Genomic DNA, 26,780 nt, shown 5'->3' on the forward strand with positions numbered 1-26,780 from the left:
CAGCACATGAAATTAATTTTAGCAGTTTTCAACAATAGTTGGCTATTGCTAATCTTGGCTATGCGTCTGAGATCGTCACCCTTCTTTCTTAATTACTGTTACATCAAAAAGGAGTTTAAAACTAAAATTCAATAAATAGAATCCCCTTTATAGCATAAGGTTTCTTAATTGCAGTGAGAGTCTTTTATCTGAATTAGCTGGGACCAATTACTGTCTGAATATGAAATCTCCTGGATATTGAAGATAGAGCAAGGAAACCAGGTCTCTATTCAGAGCTTCACATTAAATTAAAGGCTTTTTTGAGCTAAATGCTTCAAAAAAAAAAAAAAAGTATCTAAACTATAAATAAAATTAATTTTCACATTTTTTGTATATGAAATGATTTTACAAAATTTAAACAACTTTGAATTACAGCAGGGCATTGCATTAAGGAATAAAAAGTACTTAGAAATTTATATTAATATACTCAAATTTTAAAACAGATAATTTTTTTTTAATACTATTTTTGCTTAGAATATAAACATATTGCATTAATGTGATCACAAAATAAAACTTTTAGATTTTTTTCTGATTTCCAGAAAATATTTCCAAGTCCATTAGTCTTCTGTCGCAAAAGAAAACAGATTGGGAGTTGTGGGCAGTTTTAAAGGTAAGAATGGCATTGAGTGCATTACGTATACATTTAATTAAACAAAACAAAATTAAGCTGTACAAATACACTTATGAATGATTTTGAACAGGAAACACTCAAAAAGTTATGTGATAACTGCCATTCCAACTAAATGCTTCTACAAAAGAAAAAAAAAAACATGCAACTGAAAAGACCCATTCGTTTTTCCCACATGGTATAAAATCAATAATTCAATTTATTAGAGTTTCCCAATCATTCTAACTGTTCAAATGTCGTAATTTATCTTTTCTTTTACTATTTTTTTAAAAATCCTCCCAGCCTCAAGACCACGCCCACTCAATGTTAAAATACATAGACTAGCCTAAGTATGCTCAGGCATGCCTACTCCACTTTCGAAAGCCAGATTATTTTTCAAACAAATGCTGATTATTCCTGCATATGGGGTATACAGTAAAGGTCTTTCACTACTATATGCATAGACCTTGAATGTTAATGCCTAGAGAAATGATCATAAAAGATCAAAAGCAAAGGTGCTGGGTAAAATAATTTATAACTGAACAACATACTTAAAATAAAAGATATCTTTTAATTATAAGTTTCTAAGGCAGTTAAAATACATCCCATCATACATTAAACTCTACACACACACACACACACAAAAAAAAAAAAAAAAAAAAAAAAACAGCTTTAACACATTCTAACCTAGACAGTTAAGGGAATGTATGGTATTTATATATATGTTTTTGAGTACTGCCTTTGATATGTAACATAGGAAATGATACATGCTACAGCTTTAAGTTCATAAAAAAAATTATGCAGCAAAACTATTTTAAATCAAACAATTTAAAAAAAAAGTGGAAAATACTTACCTCAAGATGTCTTTTTTTCTCTTCGTCTGTTCTAGATTCATCGAAAAATGAAAGTAATGACTGATCCTTTTTTCCTCTCAACAACTGCTTCATTTTTGCTCGAATCAAATAAGGCAAATAATTATCCTAGTTTTAAAAAAAATATCTTGTAGTACAGTGAAACTTCAATGAGTGAGCATCTCTATATACTGCCCACCTCCATTAATCCTATTCCTATTCCTATTCAGAGTCACAACTGACTACAACTGTATTTTATGTCGAGGACTGCATACTAAGTGCCTTGCCTCCATTATTTTATATACCGATAGATGGCAGCACCATCACCGGATCGAACAGTTAATGAGAATTTAGAACTAGTCGAGGAGCTAATAGCTATCTGGTGCTAGCACCCCCAGAGGTATCGTTTCACTTGGAGCACATTGAGACCACGAGCATATTTAACGTCGCCCAGTCCCCTTTAATGACGACGGTGGGTCTTCGACCATCGAGGTTCGAACCCAGGACCCTCCGGCCCCAAATCCGACACTCTACCAATCGGGCAACCACGGCCCTCCCACCTCCATTAACAATCAATTTTCTAAGCACTAATTTTTCTTCCAACTTATTCAATGTCAAAAGTCTTCTGGAAGAGTCTATTGAAACGACTCCTTGTGACTGATAAAGTGCAAAATTCAGCACAAGAAGGGTTTTTTGGAGGGAGAAAGCCAGACTAGCAAGGCAGGACAGCATGCATGTTCACTTGCTTACAAAAGTGGAAATAAACCAGAATGGAGGGGAGTGGGTAAAATAACTTTTTCTAGGCATTTCAAATGGAACCCTTTTGTGCCCATTTGTTTAGAGCCTTGAAAATGCTACAAAGAGGAGGGCATAATTTCTCGCACCGGTGAGAAGCTGAGGTGAAACTTGTACACTCGTGGCAGGTCAAGCGAACCCGTTATTGCGAAAGATTGATAAGGACAAGTAGTTTTTGAAAAGGTTGTTCTCCAAATTCAGTTATTGCCCACTCCCCTCCTTGTTTCTTACGAATAGAACGGGGGCATTTCTAGGCTCTTTCAGTAATCAAAATCTATTTTTGACTCATTTGAGCTGGTGATAAATGGATAGCATAATGTACTCAGATCGCACTAATGATGAAGACATTAAAAATTTATTTTTGTGGCTAAAAGCTGAACTAAATACAAATGTTGGTTCAGAAAAAACCAAGAATCTAAAGTAGACAAATTGCTTCTCACATTTTAAAGCAAATAACTTAATGTATGAAGTATATTTTAGGAAAGAGATTTAAAAAAAAAATCTATTTAGATATATTCTTAACCATAATGTTCTTTAGGTACTGCAAGCAGAACATAAATGAAAATTTCTGATGGTGTTATTAGTGTTTTTATTGCATTTTCAAAAACAACCTCTAAGTATGACCAACCTCCAATAACGATCATTTTTTTCAGGAACAGAGAGTGGTCTCTTCAGAAAAGTTTCATTATATATGGATTTGTGTTATCCTCATATAAATAATGGCTGATGATCGAGTAACCCGCATGCTTCAACAATGAAACTCGTGCCATGCCATGATAATTTTTGATAATGTGTTTTGGTAATGCTTAACATGCAGGGAAAGGCTTTATTGTGACAAGGTTGAACTCGATACAGTAACTTAACTGTTCTACTAGTGCGACTATGTCATTTCAGGGGAATGAAGAAACAAAAAAGCGGTCAACTATGAACGCTAATGGAGTTTAGGGTTAATCCACTCAAGTGAGAGTTACAATTTTAACTATCAAAATATCATAAACAGGCAATTTTTTTGTCAAAATGTAGAAGAAGAGAAGAAATTTTCACCCGTCATACCTTAAAGGGCGACTTTCTAGTTATTAAATAAAAAAGAAGTATTGCATTTATTTTTCAACCAAAAGCAAAATCTATCTAGACATTTTTCAAGGATAATTGAAAACCTTTTCAAAATGTGGTAGGATGAAAATCTGAACACATTTTTTTTTTCTTTTCATTGAATGGTATTACACAACTGAAATCAAAAAGAAAAGTATTTCTTTAACGAGTAATAAGAAGCAATGCAACTATACTATTTTTCATTTTATATAATTAACTCCTTCTCTTCTTTCTGAGGTGCAATTTACTTCTCATAATTATCCATAATTATCTATTATTATAGGGAATAAGAAATTTAAAAAATGAAAGTACCTAATTTATCAAATGATATACACTGATAACACAAGCTTGTTTTTCTAGAAGACGAGGTTTATAAAATAAATATAAAACTTTAATAATACTTGCACTACAACTCCAAAACTCTTTCCACCTCCCTATACTCTAACCAATAAGCAAAAATTAGGGATGCACCGGATATCCGGTAACTATCCGGTATCCGGCCTATCCGGCTGATTTTTTAACTATTTGGAACTATGAGGTATCCGATCCGACAAGCCCCTCCGGATACGGATATCCGACAATTTTTTGCAGGATATCCGGGCAGTTATCCGGTAAAAATGTGAGAGATATCCGGAGTTGATGTGGGGTTATCCGGTACAAGATGAGGGTTTAATTTTGAATTTACTTTTGCAAAAATTCCAGTTAAAGCTTTCACTGTTTCACAAACTTTTCGATGATGCTTTCTCTTTTAATTGCTGCTTCAAAAACGACCATTCCTCTTCAAACCTAGCTTCTGGCATTCCCCCGCGTCGTCCCCCCCCTCTCCTTCGCGAATCTGCTAACGGTATGTTGCCAATAATTTCTCCCTCCCTCTTTCACTCTCTCTGCTTTAACACGCTGAAGTGAAAAGTCGACCTTGAAATGGTTCATATCAAAGCGCTTGAAGTTCAGGGTGGCGACAGGAACTGTGAAAAAAAGTTCCCAGACTTTTCCCTGATTTCCCTGATTAAGTTTACCAAGTTTCCCTGATTTACGTTACCAATGATAATGGTTTTCTTTCTTTGCTCTACTTGAAATTCATTGTATGTTTGTATAAAATGCAATATTTTAAACGTTTTAAGTTGTGTAAAGTTGTTGAACTAAAGATATATTTTAAAAAGATGCTACTTTTTTAATAAAATGGTTTTAAAAAAACATATCAAGTCAATTTTTTGGGGAAAAAAAATCTACAAAACAGTAAATTAAATTTTTCTATATGAAAAGATTATACAAAATTTAAAAAAAAAAAAAAAAAAAAAAACTTTACTTCCAGAAACTACTTAGCATAAGAATTTTAAGAAACTATTAAAATTACTCTTAAAAACATGTGTATTTATGATAGAACTAAAAAGTAATTGAAATTATTTTGAACTAAGTTTTCAAACATTATAATTATTGTTGCAAGAATAACTAGTAATAGTGAAAGGATAGAAGTAATGTGTAGTTATTCTTATATAACTAATTGACATATTTATGCAAAACAGATGAAACCATTTGACATCCATTCATAAGGAGCTTTTCTGTAATCAAGAACATAAGTTTTAATGAATGAATACAGCATTTTAACAATAAAAAAATAAAGATATTTATTTAAGTACACAAGTTAACTCTATTTCAAATGTTTTCAGTATGTAACAAAAAAATCTGAGATTGCTTTTTCAGCAAACAACTTTGAAATGCAAGAAAAAAAAAGAAAGAAAGAAAAAAGCAATTAGTTAATTTCAAAATATATAAAAGAAGAATACAACTTGTACAACTTGGTTATAAAATTAAAGAATCACATAAGTCTGAAGAAAAGAAAACCTTTATAATCTGCAGTGAAAACAAATAGTATAACGACAAAAAACAAAGTTTTTTAATTGAAAGTTCAATTTTAGCAATTAAATTAAAAACATGAAGAAGTAATAACTTTTAAGCTTTTATAGTATTAATTCAAAAACCAAAGATTTCTTCTTGAAATCGTGATTACAGCACGCTAATTACTTCGAGACAATGGAATGAAGGAAAGGAGCTAAGGCATTAATGAAGGCTTCCTCTTTGACTGTATGGTTGTTTATTTTACGTAGCACTGAAAAAAGGAAATTTCAAGCTAGGTAAAATAAACAACCTAACAGACACAGAAGCAATCTTAGGAAGTTCATCCCGTGGTTGATAAGTAAGATTCAATACTTTGGCGTTGAGGGAAAAAGATGCACAAATATGTGGCAGTGTATAATCGAATCTCATTAGTTTAATTTTTTTTTTGAACAGATAATTGGCGGAAAATGCGTAGCGAATTAGAGTACTTAATTTTGTAAAGCAAAAAAAAGAATTTTTTTCTTCATAAAATCAATTTTCCCTGATTTTTTGTTATTTTTTCATAATTCCCTGATCTTTCCCTGACTTTTCCCTGATTAATAAAAGTTCCCTGACTTTTCCCTGATCTCATTGATTTCCCTGATCTGTCGCCACCCTGAAGTTGGAGGAGCGGCCGTGTTGAAAATTAAAATACAGTCAAGTTCCGACTTGCGGGAGGAATGCATGCCGCTACTCCTCTCGCGTAAGTTGAAATTTAGCGTAGTAGAAAAATGTATGAATTCGGATTTTCAGAAACACACGAAAAAATTTTAGGCATTTTTAAACACCTCTCACACTATTTTGAACCATTTCTTAACTATATATTGCCGTTTCTTGCATAAAAAAAGCTGTATTATTCCACATAAAACTGTGTTACGATGTACAAAATTAATGGTCAATGGGAGAGAGACATGTAAATAAAACAATAATATAGTTACAGTGTATTAATAATTTAATAATGCACACTTTGGTGCCATTATATCTCATGAACATTAAAACGAAGAATGAAAGAAACTAATGAAAAATGCGGAATAGTTGCGCTGAAACAAAGCAATGTTTAGAGTAGTACGGTGTGGAAACTTCCGTTTAAAAAGGATGAAGAACCATCAAGAAACCAATATGTAGTGACCAATGACGTAGTCGATGCTTGCACCCAGCGCGCGCAGTTGTACAAACAAACTATTTTCGAAATTATACTTGCTTGTATATTTCTACACATGATAAAATCCTTTCATTGCATTCATTTATATCCAAAATTTTGTGTTGCGTTTGTATTTTTTCCATTTTTAGTTATCCGTAAATGTTTTCTCCCCCTTTTTTAAATTATTCAACTAAAATGAGTTGAAATCTACCTGGAAAAAAACCATCCACAAAAAAAAAAAAAAATCTCAGAACAAACGTACAATTCATTTTATTGAAAGCATGACACATTTTAGAGGAAGGAGAAGGAAGGGTGGCAGATTGGGCAAGTGAAATTCGAATTTTCAGGCTTCAAATAATCTCTGTATGAACTAAAAATATAAATAAAGAAAAAATGGAGAGAGCTTTTTATTTTTTTTTTTTCAGTTTTAATTTCTAGTCTTGTCATTTTTTCTATTACTTTTGCTTTGCATTTAGACTTAGCAAAACACAGACCAATTAAGTTTTGGTTTAGATCTAAACTAAAACTGATGACATCATAGTTTTGCTTCATGATTTTTGATTATACTATAGGGTTATTTAGATCTGAACTGAAACAAATTATGTGATAATTTTAGTTCAGACTTGTTTCGAAACGGCGTTGTAGAAAAATATTCGAAAATGCAATGCAATCGAAATGCCAGATATCCGAATCCGGCTGGTAAGGGGGCATCGGATATCCAGTATCCGGCAAAATCACTATCCGGTGCATCCCTAGCAAAAATTACACCCAAGTTTCTTTTTTCAAGGCACAAATTACAAAAATGAATACCGATTAAACATTTTGACACAGAAATATGAGAAAATAAGAGCATCAGATAAACTTGAGAATTTCAGGACAAATGACATAATTTTAGGGCAGTTCAGGAAACTATAATTTTCAGGTAATTCAGGACTAGTACAAGATGGGCTAGTTAAGAGGAAGTTTACTGTCATTAAATACACAGAAATATAATTTTAACAAAGAGAAAGTTAAAAAAAAACATTTCTGTTTTACATTAAACCTGCTATTTCATTTACCTTAATATATTGATCTTCCCAAATTCTTTGTAAGTCAGGAGCTTCTGCACTTGTAAATCGACTAATGACCATGGATTCCAAATTTTCCCATTTTGTCAGTTTGTCGAGGCACTGAAAACAAATTCCTAAAGCATTAAAAACATTTATCATCAAAAATACTATTTATAATTTTTATGGTTCCACAAAGATCGTCAAAATTCATTTTCTTTAAATCTCAAGTTATTAAAATCAAATTGAACTATTAGTACAAAACACAAACTTTCAAGATATTATAACATACTGACAAAACGGCTTTATCCCAAAAATCTTTTTCTGCTTGGTCACTTTCATCAGAGGCTTCATCATAAAGCTATTGAAGTAAACAAAGTGAAAAATATGAACTACAAGTAATTTAAGTTGTTTAACTTACTGAAATTTAAACTTGATTTAACACTAGATTTTTATTTTACCATTGCCACACAAAAATCATTAATTTTCATTCAAAGATCAATATGTCACATAAAGTATATTAGAGTTTTCCTAACTCTTCATCTTTAAGTTGATGAAGAAGCTCTACTAAAATGTGGAAACAGCTCCTTGTTAAAAATTCCTTGGTAATTTAATCCTCATTTAGATTATCATAATTTTTTTTCTGATTCAATCTCATTTCAACTCAATGCTTACAAAAACAATTGATTTAGTTTCTTTAAAATAAAATGACTAGTTTTGAAATAAAATGCAAATAAGAAAAGTGAAAAACAAACTGAAAACATATTCTCTAAGAAAAAAGATAATGCAAAATTACCTTATTATACAACTCTACTGCTTGAAAATATTGTCCTGAACATTCATGCTGCAGGGCTTTCCTATTTTCTGGTCGATGGCCCAAAGTTAATGAAAATATACCATTTACAACATCAAAGTCATCAATAGAACGATATAACCTGTAAGAAAAGATGCTTCAAACTGTTAGCATACATATTATGATCTTAACTAATAATAAAAAGCTGAAAGTCTGTGTCTCTGGATCTCTGTATGTCTGTTACGCGCACAGCGTCTAGACCATTCGGCTGATTTTCATGAAATTTGGTACAGAATTAGTTCATAGCCTAGGGGTGAGCACCTCGAAGCGATTTTTTGAAAATTCGATTTTGTTCTTTTTTATATTCCAATTTTAAGAACATTTTACTGAGCAAATTATCATAACATGGACGAGTAAATTCCCAAGTTATCATAATGTAGGACCGTAACATATGCACACAAATGAATATAGCAAATTGGTGAGAAATTCATCATCCATTATTTGTAAATATGCAGGCGAACCAAATGAACTTTCAATTTTCCACTACGAGCAAAGCCGTGTGGGTACCGGTAGTCTTCATCTTGACTAATAATAAAGCTGAAAGTCTCTCTGTCTGGATTTCTGTGCAGATCTCTGTGATGCGCATAGCACCTTGTTGAATCTCCCTTTTAGTTTCTTTTGGCGAGAAAATATCTCGCCAGTTTTTACAGCAAACAAACTTTACAGCAGTTTAAGTTTAAATTGAAAGATTGCTTTAGGTTTTGTGATTTTCGATTAATGTGGATTTTGAAGGGAGCCGCTGGCCCTTGAAATACCAGCATGAACCATTCCTATGGTTTTAATTTTATTTTGTTTATGTTAATAAAAGTTAGTTTTGTTTTAGTTGATGGTTGTAATGTGGTTACTTGTGTAACATTTTAACCAAATGAACAGATTTACGAACAACATTTAAAACCCCCAAAATTGGAACTGCTGAGTTCTTTCACACCTAGACCGTTTGGCCAATTTTCATGAAATGTGGTACAAAATTAGTTTATAGCATGGGGATGTGCACCTCGAAACGATTTTTCGAAAATTCGATTTTGTTCTTTTTATATTTCAATTTTAAGAACATTTCCCCAGGCAAAACTATCATAAGATGGATGAATAAATTACTAAGTTATCATAACATGGAACCGTAACATGGGCAAGACCAATTGGCGAGAAATTCATCATACATTATTTGTAAATATACAGGAGAACCAAAAGATCTTTTAATTTTCTACTACGGGCAAAGCCGTGCGGGTGCCACTAGTATCAAATAAAATGAAAGCAAGATAAAAAGTCATACATTTACACTGTAAGACTTGTTGAGTAGGACTTTTTCCAACAAATCCACATAAGGCAAAATACAAAAATACTGACCAGCAACAGTTTCCAGGTCATTGGCATAACTAGGGGTGGGGGGCTAAGCCCCCCTCTAGAAAAATTTTTATCCTCAAGAATTTTTCTTTTCTTTTTTTTTTTAAATGTGTAAATTTTGCACATTAACACATAATTTAAAATTATTTCTATAGGTGAATTTCGTGAATATTTTATGCTTAAAAAACTTCTTACTGAATTTCTCTTCCCCTAGCCTATAAAAAAATGCTTAGTTATATTTCAAAAACTTTTTTTAAATCCCCAAGGGAAATCTGAACCTCCCCTTTAAACACCAAATATAAACTTCAATTGCATTTTCGGGATGTCATTAATTCCAAAAATTTCACAAGAGAAAGCCCCTAAATCCACTCACCAAAAAGACACCAAAAGATAGCCAGAAAAAGCATTTTCAATTCTTTAGCTTTGAAAAGATTCTGAGAGAAAACCCTCACACCTTTTCCATCATAGATGTTACATTCATCAAAGAGGGCAAAAAATTTGCATTTTTAAGACATCAGATTCGGAAATTTTCCTAGAAGTACCACCTCTCTTTATCTTTACTTCTAAAAAGACAGTCTTAAAATTTTTAAAACTTCCGTTTTGAATACGTAATATTATTTCATCAAGTTGAAATTTTTTTCTAAAACCTGACAAATCACTAACTATTTCAAACCATAAATTTTAAAACCAGTTAGTCTGGGTTATAAATGGTCTGAAGATGGTTCTGATCATATGCAATCAAATTTGACAGTAAAACAAGATGATCGAATATTAATTTTATCATAATCACTTACTCAGCAAGTTTCATCCAGTGAGATGTTTCATCAGACATACTTTGTTTTTCTTTCCTCATTTTCTTCTGTGACGGTTCAGAGTCAAAACCTCGCAAAATTTTTGATTCCAGAAGTAAGATTCCTAAAAACGGATTAAGTCATTTAGAATGTCCATGAGAATGTTCTACTACATGAAAATGCTTTAATAAATGCAATTAGTCTTATCAATTTGGTATGATAAAAACAAATGTTCAGATTTTTTTTTTTTTTTACATTTAAAAAACTTGATACATGTAAAATACAATGACTTCAAGATACTACCATGTGGCATTTCTAAAATATCAAAAAGAAGCCTAAAATTTTAGCTTAAAGCTCACCCAATAAATTGTCAATCCTCTTGAATGTGGGCTTACACCCACACCACAGGAAATTGCTAAATATTTTTATATTAAACATTAATATTTCCAAAGGTTTTAAGGTCTCCAAGGGAACGTCCCTTCCTCCCTTATCAGGGCCTATGATAATGATCAGAATGGTATTATCTAGTTTCTCACTATACTGTACATGTAAAAGATAAATAAAACTTGTATCATAAAACCAATAATTGCTGAAGAAACTAAAATAAAAAAGAGCTTGCATCCAAACATTCAATAAAATGAGAAAAACATTTAAATGCAGCAGCCCACGACCATCCTATTGGGTGTTCCTCCAACTGCTCAGTCAAGCCCTGACATATAATAATGATGAAAACTGCAGCATCAATACAGTAGGCTGAGCAAGTCTTACATAGGGATGTTGGAAAAACATCACGATATAAATCAAGCTTCTGTTTTTTTCAAGAAATTACTAGAAACAAAGTTTTCAAAGTGCAATATAACAATAAATATTGCAAATATGTGTTTTGGGATTACAGTGAGCCTATCTTTTCAATGCAAAAAGGTGTGAGTTTATGGAAGCAAAGCCATGCATTCCATTCACAAGTTCATATCTTGCATTAAAAAAAAAAAAAAAAAAAATCTGATAACACCAAAATACGTATTTGAAGTTTTTGTTTCTACTTTGCGCTTTTTGAACTATGTTTTTTTTTTGGTAAGTGATTACATGCTAAGCTTTATTTTTGAATATATTTTCCGGTAAGAGCTAAAAAAGTGTTACATTTTTTGCAGGTTTTGGGATAAATGAAAGTCTTTGTTTGCTTACAATGCTTCCATCAGCGTTTGTTTCATAAGTTTACCATAATTAATTCTTCACAACATCGTTGTTATGCTGTATTGACTTTACACGCTGTTAATTCAACATTGGTATGAAAAAATTAAAGCTTAAAGCCGTAACAATTGTAGACTGGTGCATCTTGCCTTCATATTTATTTTTATAAAATAAAACTTTGAGTACTCCTTCCTCCACAAAAAAAAGTATAGTTTGACAACAAATTATATGTAACTTGGCAATCGGCCAAGTTAAGATCTGAATGAATTCAATCTGAATGAATTTAGTAGGGGAGAAAGCAAAATAGCAATGGCTCTAAAACAAAATGAGGGAAAACAAAAAGGGTTTTCATGGGAACACCAAAAAAATAATCATAATAAATAAAATAAACGCTTTTATTTCCTCCAGAAATGTAGAAGCAAAATGGTAAGATCAAAATTATATTGTGAAATTATAAATAAATTTTTGCAGTGAAAATATAGATCGAATATAGTTAAGGTTTTTAAAAATATTGTCATTTTTACAAAACTGCATCTAAATAATTAAGAGGCAAAAGCGCACATCTATAACAAACGAACTGCCACCCCCTGAAAACTAATAGATGTGACCATTTCCGCCAATAAACCGAATGTTTGCCTTTCCATATTATTGGTGGTCAGACTGTATATCTGGTAAATGATTGGACAGTCAAAGTCTTCACTGAGCAAAATCACAAGAAGGATTAGCATTTTTTTTTTTCAAAAAGTAAAATTTATCGCTAATATTAACTATCTAATTCATTTTACTACACCAAAATAATTCAGACATAACATTTGAAAATCAAAAACTTTTAAGTACCTGTACTTTGCTGGCTGCTGCCAATGCTAGCAACAAATACAGATTCTGCATCAAAGGAGGTATCTGACAATTGATTCAATGATTCCTGAAAAATAAATAAATTAATTAAATAACAAGTTTAAACAAGGAACCAAAAACTATATCTGAAAAAAAATTAATAAAATTTTAGCTAAAATTATAAAAAGTAAAATATTAATTTTGTACTTGCCAAGCAAAATGATATCACTGAAGGACTGTACAAATAGCTACTACCAAGCATTTTTCCAAAACATTCACTAATTTCTTCCATTAAAATTTCGTACTCTTCAGGTATCTCTTTCGATACAAATTCAGATACAGACACAAGCAATGACTTCAATAACAATTTAGCAATAATTGCATCATGCTGAAACAGAGAACATTTTTAAAATTAATAAATATTTAATAAAACCATTTCTTACAACAAACCAGATTATAAATTCAGACTACTTTTTCTCAGTATTTCCCGAATTTCTTTTATCTCTCCATATGAAGTCCCTTCCAGAACTTTTGAGTCATCCCCCCCTGCTGTACAAACTTCTTCCGCATATCACACCTGGCAAAGAAAGTGACACAACTCAAAAAAAAAAACAGCAAAGGAGAAAATCAAGGTTTTACACTATTGTAGTTTTAAGCAATTTAGTCTCGAATATTTCAATATGGGCAAGCAATTTAGAGTATGATGTTTCCTGGTTAGCATTGTTATCGAGATAAATAATGCACACCTAGAGTTTAAAATTTTACTTCTAAATTATGAAATTTCAATTATGCGTCACAACGTTTTTATGCCGCCACACACTAGTTTTGTAAGCAAACTTTGAGAATTTTGTGGCATGAAAGGGCATCAAATTTACATTTTAAATCCATAGTTAGTAAGTTTCTCCAAATTTTGAGTTGGGTCACTTCCCTTGCCCGAGGCACAATTTCAGCATTTTTTTTGATTCTTTAAATCTAATCCATTAGAAACTGATAAGGATGGAAAGTTTGCTTTTATTTTCTTACATTTTAGCAGCAAATCATACCGTAAAATCCCGAAAGTAACCCTACTATCGATTACAGCCCCCCCTTTTTTGTGAAAGTGAAATTACTTTAAAATCCTGAATATACCCTCACCCCCCCCCCTCACCTGAAAATTTTCTGATCATCTTCATTTGCCACTCCCTCCAAAAAAAGGATAACATTTTCTGCTTTACTTGGAAAGCATGTCCAAATTTTAGTTTCCCCTTCCATGTGCAGTTTTGCTGCTTCTAAAAAAAAAGAAAGAAAGAAAACACAATGTTTTGAACAAAAAAAGAAAAAAAATGGTCTCCATGGTTTATTCCTTCCAAAATGTCTAGACTCCTTTTGATGCACGGCTCCCTTTTTTTTTTTTTTCCCCAAAAGAAATTTATAGATTGTACTGCTTTTTATTCATTTTGGAAGGAGCATTTTTGTTCTGATTTGTGAAACTGAACGATCTTCAACACGGCGCCATTTTGAAAACGTGACGCCACTTTGGAAACGTGTTGCTTAAAAAGTAGCGCGAAACTTAAAAATAACCTTTTTTAAAGGAGAAATAATGTAATTGAAAGAGTTTAGAATCATCAGAAATGTAAATTTTACTAAATCGAGTAAGAGATTTGTCTATGTTTGCGTTCGCGAACTTTGTAAAGCTCAGTTTTCGAAAGTACGATCTTCGTAACGAATTTGCGGCCGTGATTGCGATTTTTGCTTCTATTCTGAAATAAGAACATAAGATTTTGCTTCTTTTACTGTAACCTTATTACATTCATTACATAATGAATTTTCAAGCGATAAATTATAGGGGTTTTGCCAACTTAAGGTGCAAAATTCTTTCTTTCGAAAAAAATGGCGCTCTCATGCAATTTATTACTACTAGAAAATTATGACAGGTTTTTATTAATTAATTTCTCTTTCTACATCAATATTAACTCTTATTTACTTATTATTTCTTTTCTATACTCTAAAATTAATACTACTAAAAACTATTTTGGCTAATTTTTCAGAAAAATCTCGATTATAACCTCCCCCTCTGAAATCAACAAGTTTTGTTTTGAAAATAGGGGGGGGGGGGGCGTACTTTCGGGATTTTACGATAATCTATTCAACAATATTCAAATTACAATTCATTATAAACATGGTTAACTTTACATTTTTTAAATAATAGTATTAAATTAATGCCACACAAAGTGTGGTCCAGAATTTTGTATTCAGTTTAAAATGTTACGTGACATAGTAGTTTGATTTATTTCAGCTTTCAAAAGTCAAATAAAATTTGCTCACTTTTTTTTTTTTGTAGTAAGAGCCTATTATTCCTGGGGTTTTAAATGTTAAATTGTATTTGAATCATGAATTTGTGTTAAAATTTGTTCATCTACATCTATATTATACCCAGCTACTGGCATGAAAGTAGCTCAAAACATAAGCATGCGGTTGAAAATATGTATTTTAAAAAATGCAACTAAATATCATAAATAAATAAAATGTATTAAAAAATATAAAAATTAATTTAAAAACTTCAAAAATCTGATTTTTTAAAAATTATTATAATTATTATTTTAAATCATACACTCTGATACTTTGAGAAAAAATGATTTGTCATACCATTGCAAGAGCTTGTATGGGAGCTATGATCTCTGCATTGCTTATTTGGATGTCAGGAAGTTCTCCAATTCGATACTGACGATACATGGTAACTTGAGCATCTCTCTGATTTCTTTGCTCTTTTAAACGTTCCTAAACAAATAAAATCAACATAACATCAATTTTTTTTACAAATTCAATGTGATAAATTAATGACATTAATTAAAATTTTATACTAGCTAAAATATGCTACATAAACAACATGATGGTAACAAATACAATATACAAATGTGATGACCAGCAACAGGTACTAAGCCCAGCTAGGCTGGCCGTAGCCAATTTATTATTAGTCTCCAATGTAGATCAATGGTTCTCTTAAAGCTATCAACCTCCTAGCTCATTACATCTTCTTTCAGTAAGCTGTTCCATGTGACCATAACCCTACTAAAGTAGTAATTTTTCCTAATTTCCAGCTTAGCCAAAGGTTTGGACAGCTTAAAACAATGAACCCTCTTGACCTGCTTTCAGTGTAAAAATTCAGCCTTTAAACATCTTTCATTTTGATAAATTTAAACAATTGAATCATGTCCTCTCTGACTTTCCTTTGCTATAGGCTATAAATTTTAAGACTTTTAAGTCTAGAATCATAATCTAAATCTGAAACTCACCTTATTAGCCTTATAGTCCATCTTTGAACCCTTTTCAATAAAGCAAGAAGACAAAAACTGAACAGAATGAAGTCTTACCAAATTTCCAACCAGAAGAACCTTCTTAGATTCGTTTGAAATAGATGGATCGATAAACCCAAGCATTCTACTAGCTTTGCTACTTGCAATGCTGCACTGTTTACTAAACTTGAAGTCCAGATTTATTAAGACATCCAGATCAATAACATTTATCGTCTGACTAATGACTGAACCATGTAAATAATAACTTGTAAGCTTATTTCCATGATCTAAAAGTAGCTCTCGACGTTTCTCACCATTAACTGAAAACACCACTTATCTACCCACTTAGTAATTTGATCTAAATCCTTTTGCCGCTGTTTCACTTGTTCTTCATTTTTTACAATCCCTATAACTTTGACTGTCATCAACTAAACACAACTCACACAAAAACAAACAAAACACCAGAAATATTTCCATGAACATTAGTTATAAAAATAATTTTAAAAAGGGGCCCTAAAACTGATCCTTGAGGAACCTCATGTAAAACATCACTTCATTTAGAATGATTTCGGCGAACAACTACTCTTTGTTTCCTTCCCTTCAGTCAATTTCTAACCCATAGTAAAATTTTCATCCTATTTCTATATCAGCTAGTTTGCTGAGAAGAGCAACATACAGTACCTTATCTAAAGCTTTTTGAAAATCAATATAAAAAACATTGCACACTTTTTGTTATCTCAAGCTAAGGTAAACTTGTCATAGAAATGAAATAAATTATTAGCACATGATTTATCTTTCCTGAAACCATACTGCAAACTAGTCTTTAAGAAATTCATAATCTTGATGTTGATCAAAGTTTAAAAAAACCATGAATCCCAATGTAGTTGATTGTGTGGACTGATAACTGATCAAGCGACAGTGGTGTGCTGTTCTAAAGACTATATGATCAGTCTAAACCTTTTGTATGAATGGAATTGTTGAACATGCGCCACTTGATATAACCTATATTTTCGACGTAGACCAGACAATTCAGTAAGTATTTAACAAATAAAAATGGAGAAAAAAATGGGTACCTAAATTGTCTTGTCCAAAAAAGAGCAAAAGACAATCCAGTCAGCAAAAGTAAATGAAATATTGCTGAAATTCGGCAAAAATTAGCAGTATTTCATGAAAATGTTGGAACTTTACTAAAAGTAGACAATTAAAAAAATTAATAGCAAAAAGGGAAAATAATTTAAATGGGAAAAAAACAGTAACAGTTAACCAATTTTCCAAAAATTTTGAAACAATCGTAAATAATGAGAAAGACTGTAACGCAAACATAAACTGAAAAAAAAAAAAAAAAAAAAAAATCAATTATTGCACAGTTTTAAGCCTTAGCTTCAGTAATTGACTCAAGACTACTAAGTGCTAGCATAAATGAAGGAATTTCTTGCATTAAAATGTCATTAATTTTGCTCTAAGATATATTACACCATGCTCACTTTTCTTGCATCCTGCCTCCTAAGTTCTTGCTTTGCAAAAGTGTCAGACTGCTTTTGATCCTTCACAAAACGTCTTCGCAACATCCAGACAGAACTTTTCCTTGCTAAAATAAAAGCGACATCATATTTAAAACATTTTACAAGCAGTTTTTTACATAATGGCAGTGGTGCCGCAAGAGAAAAAGAGGGCCAAAAGACCCCCCTTTCCCCCGGCCTTAGTTTTAACATTAATTTTCAATTCAAATACAGGAGTTTAAATGCATGTAAGGGCTGTTTTGGTGGGAAAAAATCCATAAGTTAATTCCGGCTGCGCTAGTGCATTATAATTACATTAAACACCTTAAAATATGCACCTCTGAGGTAGGTAGTTGTGTAAAATTTGCACATAAATAAATTAAACACAATATGGGTACTCCAAGTTTTGAATGCTCAAAACCGCAACCTTTCCCACTTTTGAAATTTTCCCAATTTATATAAAAATTCAAAAACCACAAAAATTATCACGTTGTGCAATATTAGGCAAGTTTTTTTTGAAATCGCCCAAATACTTGGGCCAAATGACATGCATCAAGGTTTTAAATCTGTAAAACTATTTGTATCTCATAGACATGAAGTTTTCTATCAACTTTGGCTTCAACGGCATTTATACACTGGTTCACAATTTCCTACAAAAAAATTGATAAGCCATGAAGTGCAGTTTTGACCCATTTGACGAAAAATATAGAAAATAAGCCTACATATAACAGAATACATATATAACATACCTATAACATAAAATTACTACTCTTATCCACTCTTTAGTATGTGGCTTATAAAAGATTACAAATCCTTTTCCGCTGAATTTTATCCTTCCACCTTAATACAATATTTGCAAAATCACAACTAAGAAAAGATTTATTTAATACGATACATTAAAAATCTGGGTTTTAAAAGTGTTTTTAAATAGGTTATTGTAAAATTTTAAAGCTTTAAACAAATTTTACCCTGTGCTGTACATTAGTATGTGTATAATGTTACCGTGAAAGAAAAGAATTTGAAAATATTGTCATTTTCAGGAGAATGTAAAGATTCTCATAGCAAAGACATTAAAGAATATTTATTGTGAAACTTCAATGAATGTTAATTCACCAATTTTCGTCTTTCACAGTAACATATACATACAAATGAAAACAAGTTTTCAAACAGAAACTCTATCCCATGTATGAAACATTAGCATTTCATTTTAAAAAGAAGGTGACAATTTCATCTCAAAGTTGAGTTTGAATAATTAATATCCAAGAATGTGTACTTACGCTTTTCATTCTTAACTGGAGAAGTGTAGGAGGACTGTTTTTTATCCAACAACTTGTTTTCATTTCCTAAGGCAATTAGTTGAGGTTTGGAGAGAGAGCTTGCATAAGTATTGTATGAGGTATCATCAAAGGAACCGGCAACCAAAGATGTCTCGAAACTGCTCTCAGTGAGCCAATTATATGTGTTGCTTCTTCTAATGTCTGAGAAATCAAAATTTACAAATCAAGTAAAATTACATGAATATATAAGATAAAATTAAATAAATAATCAATAATTTTGTTAAACTTTAAAAGCATTAAATATTCTTTGCTTTAATATATGCAGAGCTAACAATGAATATTGAACCTGAATTTAACACTGAATTAATGATATCTCAAGTGTCCAAATTCACAGAATAAAAAAGTAATTACTATTCATCTTGACTCTTAAAAGCAAAAAATCAAGCAAACTTCAAAGCAAAATTTAAGGATCTGCATTACTCTCAAAAAAATCTATGATCTTTTGCAGAACTAAAACCTTTGTCCTCCTTAGAGAAAGTCTCTTCAAGTCCCCACTGTCTTCAAATCCTTTTCCTTCAAGAAAAGTTTAAATATCAAGAAAAAAGTCACAAAATTTAGATCAGTATTTGTTATCAATTATGCAGAGAAAATTAATAAGGTGCAGGAAATGAAATGTCCTATCCCCCCCCCCCTCCAGTATAAATTAGATTTTTTTTTCAGTGGTAGAATTTTTGATTTAGCTTTGCACAAAAAATTACACCCCACGAAATATTTATTAAAGCATTAGGTGTTGCTTACCAGGGTCGATAGTTTCAGAGAAATCATTATTTCTTTGTGTAGCTTTCACTGGTCCTTCATTGTGACCAAATGATTTTGAGAATTCATCCAATGACATCATGATAGCATTTAGAGAGCTCGACACAGTTTCAGTAAAGAGAGGTGACATAGCCACATGCCTTTTTCTCCAAGAGGTTTGAATTGCATATGCCTACATGAAAATAAAAGAACAAAGAGTCAGAAAAATTAAGAGAAAAATAGAAAACAAGTAAAACAAAGTTAGGTTGAAAGAGAGGACGTATATTTTCAAGGTAAGTGCATCTACTGGCCACATCTTTTACTGTTATTTATCATATCCACTGCTACCTGCAGAAACTTATGAATCAGCATTTCTGAACACAACTCAGCATGTGGATGAATAAAAATTTTAAGCATGTATCCTGTATCACACAAAAAGTTGCATACCAAATTGAAGTCTAGGTCATTTTAAAGTAATTCATGGACCAATAACCTAAAAGACTCAGACAGAACTATAAAACAACAGTATGTAATAAAACGATAGTATGTTTGTTATCAAAGATTATGCACACAAGTAGAGGAGAAGGTTAGGAAAATTTTTAATAATTGGAAATCAGATTGTTACTGACAGGGTTCTACTCTATTTGCATGAAAAAATTCCATGTCTTTTCCAAGACTTTTTCATGACTTCATAAAAATTTTCATGATCTTGCTATATAAAGGGAATAGTAATATTTAATCTCGAATTTGCCAATTTTTGGAAAAAAAGCATTGGCAAAACCCTTATATGAGTGCCACTACCTCACTAAAGCAATTACTTGTAATTGAAAAATTATCAGTGTAAATCTAAAAACTATTCTTATTTGTCTTCATCACATGAATTTAAAATCTCAAAGCAAAGTAAAAATACATTGAATGGAATATAATGATGCTTAAATGTCTCATAATTTTACAAACAGGCAGAATGATAATGAATGGGATAAAGGTTGAATGAGTCATTACTGAGTTTCAATAAATTGGTTCAAAAGTTGCCTTTAAATGCCAACTGTGCATTTAACCATGCACATAACCTGGCAGTATTTTGGTTCTTAAAAGTAAAGCCACATTCTTTAGTAAATTCATGTTTCTAAACCAGACATTTGTTAAAAAGAAAAAAAAAACATTTAGCAGTGAATAAATCTTCTGATTTATAACTACTTCTTAACTTATTTGCACATTTTTAAATGCATATAAATTAATAGGTTCAAAAATTCCAGAACACAGCGTTTGCTTAATGACATTGAACCTAGCAGTGAGCAGCAGGAATTAGTTTTGCGGGCCGTATGTTTGGTACAACTGTTTTACAGTACAAGAATTCCCCTATTTCTGTATCCCAATGTCTGATTAAAGTTCTTCATTTTCTAAAACCTTCAACAATTAAAGATAAACCACGATAACGCTTTTTTAAAGTGGGCGAAATCAAGAACGTGCAAATTTGATACTACAGAATATAATATAAATGAAGTGATAAAGAAAATTAATGGTAAATTCAAAATGAGTTATGTCCAAGCAGTAAAATCACATTGCAAAAAAAAGGAGGGGGGCGAGCAGCTGCTACAGAAGTGGAATCAATGAGATTTCAAAATTCAGACTTGTTTCTGGGATCGTTCAATTTTCCAGATTTAATAGCTTTTATGTGTAATACTCGTAAAATCTGTGATGTAACACTGTAAAATCACAGATTTCTCTTAGCTACCGTTACTTTGTCTTTGGCCAGGACAATTTTCCACGACTTCAAATAAATTTCCATGACTTGGAAAGAAAGTTTCAATTTTCCATGACTTTTCCAGGTCTGAAATTTGCTCATTTTTTCCCCCATGACTTTCGAGAATTTCCATGACTTGTACAAACCCTGTATTGATAACTTTGTCATTGATAATGGCAAAACAAACAAAATAAACTTAACAATACAAAAAGTTTTCTTAGGGCAAAAATACTGCTTCTGAATGAAACAAAAAATATAAATAATTTCCAAACACATACAGAGCTGGATGAAGGCAGTTGCTAGAGGGCAGCATAAAAAAATAACATCTGATGTTATAGACAATAAGGCAGTTTGAGATTTAGCTATTCATTATGATACGAGAATATGCAAATTTGTTTGGAAATCAAAATATGTTTTCTCGGCTGTATGCATTATCATTGGTACTAAAAGTATAAGTAATAATGTACAGGGGCAGACTGGGTCTCCCAAGAGTGCACCAACCTTGGGCACACAGTTTTTAAGATTTAGAAGAAAAAAAAAGTCGCAAAGGTTTGAAGGATGGGAAGAAAAAAAAAGGCACATAGGTTCGAGGGCACACTAGCCCGTTTGCCAGTCCACCCGATCATACATTCAAAACTGGTAAAACTGCAATACAAAGAAAGTGACAGACCAGTATCCATTTTCTGAGGACCAACAATGGTCCATGGACCACTAGTTGAGAAACAATGGCATAACAAACTGCATGCCCAAGCAGACAAAGCCACCAAAGTACTCTGAGGCAAGAGAATGCTTCCCTGGAAGTATAGATCCCAACAAAACATAAATGTGAAAAAGAAGCCAAGTTCAGTTGAAACGAGGTGTGGGAAAGATTGTGTCACCGACAAAAAAGTTCAGATCCAAACAGTTACCAAGTTCCATAGCAGTTCTCATAGAAGTTGTATTTTCCCATGTTCTTCAGTTCATTTAGAAAACAATTTTTTACTTGCTTTGATAATGGATTTTAACCCATTCCATAATCAGCCCGAAACCCCTTAACGCGCATACCGCAGATAACGAACGGACATGGGCGGATTTATGGGGGGTCAGAGGGGGGCAATGCCCCCCCCCCAGTTTTGGGAGGGCTTTATGTAGTAACAACACATCTTCCAAAAATTAAAAAAAAATTTTTTCTTTTTTGAATATTTCAGAAGGGTATGGGTGGATTTATAAGGGGGAGCATAGGGGGCAATGAACCCCAGTTTTGGGAGGACTTTATATAGTAACAACATATCTTCCAAAATTTTAAAACAAAAAATCCTTGCCATTATTGAAATCTATATAATTGAGTCATCAAAATTTTTGGAAAATTTTGCTGAAATTTCATAAAAGTCTATAAAAACCTAACAAAGATTGGTAAAATCCTTTAGCCGTAAAAGCTGACAAATTTTCGTAAAAATAACAAAAAATCAAACAAAAATTTGCAGGTAAGAGTGAATTACAAACAGGGCCAAATTTGCCTATAAGATAAACAAGCTATTGCTTAAGGCCCCTGCTTTGAAGTGGGTCCCTAACTCCCAAAAAAAAAAAAAAAAAAATTCGTTCCTTAAAAAATAGAAATTGCTTGAAAAAACTAATTTCATTTTTAAGTGCTTGAAAACCTTGAATACTTCAAAACATGTGACTACAAACCTTAAATTTTAAAAAGGCTAACAAATGGTAGAGGGGGGAGGAATGCCAAAATATGTCAAATTCTGCTCCTTGCCACATCCTGTATTAAAAATGTAAAAATAATGGTTCTCACGTTTGTAACTATATTTGAAATAAATTTTTGTGAGTCATATGTTTCATATCTTGCTAGTTATTCAATCCCGAATGCAGTAATTTGGAAATTCTTTTGTATTGATTGTTTTTATCTTACTTCTTCTGCATGTTGTCTATCTGTTTAGCACGGGGGGGAAAAAAACACAATACACTACTTCTACTTCTTTTCGTTTTCTGCCCCACTTGCAATAGAAGAAAAGTTGCTATCATGAGAAATCTATGGTTACTTTTTTCTTTTAAATTTCAAATAGCTATTTCTCAAAGTTAGAACAGGATTGTAAAAATTTACAATCAAGTACTAAAATATCAGAGACTGGAAAGTACAAATGAAGTGCTTTAAATAATTTTATTTATTTTACTTACTCTAGAGTCCTTGAAAATAATTAGATAAGACTTTGAAAATCCTAAGCAAAATGGGCTCCAATTCTACTGCAGATTGTTAATCTTTTTAGCCAGGAAAAAAGAATGATACACTACCTCTATTCCTTTTCATTTTCTGCACTCTACACTTATAATTAAAAAAAAGGTTGTTATAATGAGAAATCTATAGTTTATTTTTTCTTACAAACTTAAAATGGCTGTCTCTTACAAAGTTTGAACTAAACTGTACAACTGTATAATCTAGTTATCAATTTCTATGTCTATCCAATTAACCTCTAAAAGGCTTCAAAATGCAGAATTTTATATCCATTTTACAAAATTTCCTGCGGAGGAGAAACCCCCCAGCCCCCTAAAATTGGAGATATTCTATTTCCCACTTTAAAGGGAGCCCTGCATCACTCTCTTGATACCGGCTCCCTCTCTTAAGGTCAGTTCAAAAAGGACAGCATGAAAACACACATTAATGAAAACGACACACAAAAAAGTAAAGCATGGACTTATGCATCACAGGTAAAAGACAAAAACATGAGAGTGGGGGGGGGGACAATAAAAATGTTGCTAAAAAAAATCCTGCCCCCCCAGGAACTCAGTCCTAAATCCGCCTATGCGAACGGAGTTGCTTTTCGCTACGTTGTAATAGCACTTTTTCCCCCATTTTGCTATCGGGATTTTAATGTTGTTTTTGCTGCTCAGCTTGCATTTGAAAATCACTTCGCTTTATTAGTTTTTTGGCCCTGAATTAAATAGTGCAACAAAATACAAGGTTGCTAATATGTGCTGAAATATTCCTTAAATTTACACAGTACATAATGGGAAAATAAACAATAGAGGATAGGACAAAAAGCAATTATTTTTATAACACTAATTATTTTATTCAATTATTATTATTATTATTATTTTTTTGCTTTTATCTCAGTATATCATTTTTTTTTCTTTTTATACACTTAAGAAATCTTAAGAACTGTTAAATGTAAGATAATCTATCTTTCAAAATGGCTCAACAAAGCATTCTTCAAACAATTGACTGATCGATCCAACCTGTAAGTTAGACCTGTTAAATGGACAAAACGCTTTAATAACTGTGGGAATGATTTTCTAAGAGGATAAAAAGTATTCTTCGGTGCCTTTTCATACATTGTGACCCTTCAAAACGACCTATACACACAGAGACTGGTCGGTTCTTTTATCCTAATTCCGATGACTTTTAATTCCCTTCTGAGTGTCCAGATATCAGTTGCTCAAGCGTGGGAAGTATTTTAAAGATAAATGCTTACAAAAGATCAAAACTTGCGGCTAATCCCCTATTTCCCTAAAGGATACTTTTGTGCATGCAACTAAAAGCCCCCAGCTGAGAGAGGAATCGGCCTGGGCGGATTCCCTAAGGAGGTGCCCCCCTTGGTGTCTTGTAGTCAACCCTTCCACATTATTTTCTTACAACAAAACAGTTTGATTCAGAAAGGAATTTCAAAGCAAGCTTTACTGCTTGTATTTGAGAACATGTCTTCAGAAGAAAAAAAAAAGAAAATCTTGCTTGAAATCGAGTCGGATTGTTTTTCTTATTTTAAAACATATTTGGATAAATTTTAGTTAGTTTCATAGGATTATTTACTAATTAAGGCAACTTGATTATTGAAAAGAAACCAAATATTTTATTTCTATTTTTAAAATCTCATAAAAGAAAGTGTAATTGGAGCTATTTTAAAACAATAAATAAAATCTGAAAAAGAAAGGGAGTTCGTATGAGTAGAGCGAAAAGAACTCAAGATATTATCATTTCATTTGTACTGTTGTATATATTTTATGTTTTGCATCTATTACATATAGTCAATGCGGTCGTCATAATTTTTGTTTGTGAAATTAAAAATATTCAAAACTGTATCACTAAAAATCCATCAAAGGGTGCCGCGAATATAAAACGTTATAATTTAAGTTAGAAAATATCATGATTTAAAAATGAATAAATATTAAAAAATAATAATAGTATACAAATAACTAAACGCGTAGTAAACACATTATAATAATTAAAAAAAAACATACTCGTACAAAATTAAGATGTGTAAGATAATTAAAAAAATAATAGTGTGTAAAATAAATTATAAAATTTGAGGATTATGAACAATTTAATGAAGGTTGCTTGGGTAAGAAGGTGGATTTTTGATAACAAGAAAAAAATATTTCTGTTTCTTTGCTTTATTCAGGCATAGAAATATTGGTAAATGTGTAAGGAAATATTTTCACACTTGTTCATCAGGAGTTCGAATGCCGGAATGCTAAGAAACAAAGCTTCCACGAAAAGATAAAAATATAATGCCTGATTATTTGAAGCATTATACGTGTCCCATCCAGGAGTACTTGAAAGGTTAATATCTTAGTAAAATAAAATAATTTACAACAAATTTCGCGAAATACTGTAAGTTACATCCCTTTTGTCTAAGGAAAAGAGCTTGATTACCGCTCCCCTAAAAGCACCAGAACCCAACAGAGAAGCGCAATAACAGGGTTCTGCCCCTGGAAGGATCGCCGACACATATTTGGCCGAAGCAAAAACTGCTAGAAACGCCGTGACGACACAAGATCGTCGAAGGCAGTTAGGAACCATCTTCTTGCAACGAGCCTGAATCGGCCGGGGCAGTTTTAACACAAACTGCGCGGCTGATCCTGTATCGGCCGGGGCAAAGAATGGGTTAAACTTGCGGCAAGTTTTAGTCATCACCATTTTTTTTTCAAACTTGTCAAGTTTTAAATCCAATATCCAATATTTTAAATTCAAAAAAAAAAAAAAAAAAAATACATTTTATGCTCAAAATATTTGAACAAAATGTGGACAAATACTGTTGTCAATGTTTTTTTTTTTTGAGGCATGGCCCTCATGACCCTCCCCTTGCATCCGCAACTGCCTATAAAAGCTACAGGGGGACTCTGAGTAATGCATTTTTATGTAATACACTGCAATTTACCTGAAAGTTACAATCCGATAAAGGATGCTCAAATATTGTCCTCTTATAGTCTGGGCTGTGAGAAGTTCTCTCCAACAGCAAGAATGTGGCATACTGCAGGAAAGATTCTTCTGTCACCGGAGAATACATGTTTTTCATGAGGGCCAGAAGTCTCTCTTTTGTGCCAAGAGGTAACCTCTTTTCATCACTCCAAAAGTTATCAACTGTCAATCTGTGCAGAAGTAAAAAAGAAATAGCGCTACATCAGATGGATAAATATATCAGAATTTTACAAAATATTCATGTTCACTCATACAGTCCCTGAATATTTATTTCCTGTAGCTAGATATATGAAAAATTTTTTCATCTTTGATAAAATATCTGTATCCCAACTCCATCAAAACTTTTATTTTTAAACTGGAAAATCAACGTCACGGTATGACCCATGCAAATTGCTTCTTTACTTCTATTAAAGATTTTCTGTGATAAGTACAAACAACTGTTTGACAAGTACAAACAGATATATATGAGAGAGAAATGTTTAACATTAAATGAAAAAAATAAAATTAATCAAACATAAGATTCATGACAAGTTATATTATTAAATTTACACATTGTTAAGT

General features: G+C 31.9%; 1 protein-coding gene across 1 annotated transcript in view; it reads right to left on the reverse strand.

Moving 5' to 3' along the window:
• Nucleotides 1–26,780, reverse strand: part of LOC129220818 (DNA-dependent protein kinase catalytic subunit-like) — a gene marked incomplete at its 5' end in the record, with an annotated part of 269,314 nt that overhangs the window by 69,895 nt on the left and 172,639 nt on the right. The window contains 12 exons of the mRNA XM_054855249.1: nt 1,501–1,626; nt 7,459–7,569; nt 7,739–7,807; nt 8,243–8,381; nt 10,435–10,555; nt 12,457–12,541; nt 12,665–12,841; nt 15,079–15,210; nt 17,210–17,313; nt 18,502–18,702; nt 19,300–19,489; nt 26,179–26,389. Coding sequence (XP_054711224.1) covers nt 1,501–1,626; nt 7,459–7,569; nt 7,739–7,807; nt 8,243–8,381; nt 10,435–10,555; nt 12,457–12,541; nt 12,665–12,841; nt 15,079–15,210; nt 17,210–17,313; nt 18,502–18,702; nt 19,300–19,489; nt 26,179–26,389 — 1,666 coding nt within the window. The remainder of the gene's footprint in view (nt 1–1,500; nt 1,627–7,458; nt 7,570–7,738; nt 7,808–8,242; nt 8,382–10,434; nt 10,556–12,456; nt 12,542–12,664; nt 12,842–15,078; nt 15,211–17,209; nt 17,314–18,501; nt 18,703–19,299; nt 19,490–26,178; nt 26,390–26,780) is intronic.

The sequence above is a fragment of the Uloborus diversus genome, chromosome 4, assembly GCF_026930045.1.
Source record: "Uloborus diversus isolate 005 chromosome 4, Udiv.v.3.1, whole genome shotgun sequence".
In the NCBI taxonomy this organism is placed as follows: domain Eukaryota; kingdom Metazoa; phylum Arthropoda; class Arachnida; order Araneae; family Uloboridae; genus Uloborus; species Uloborus diversus.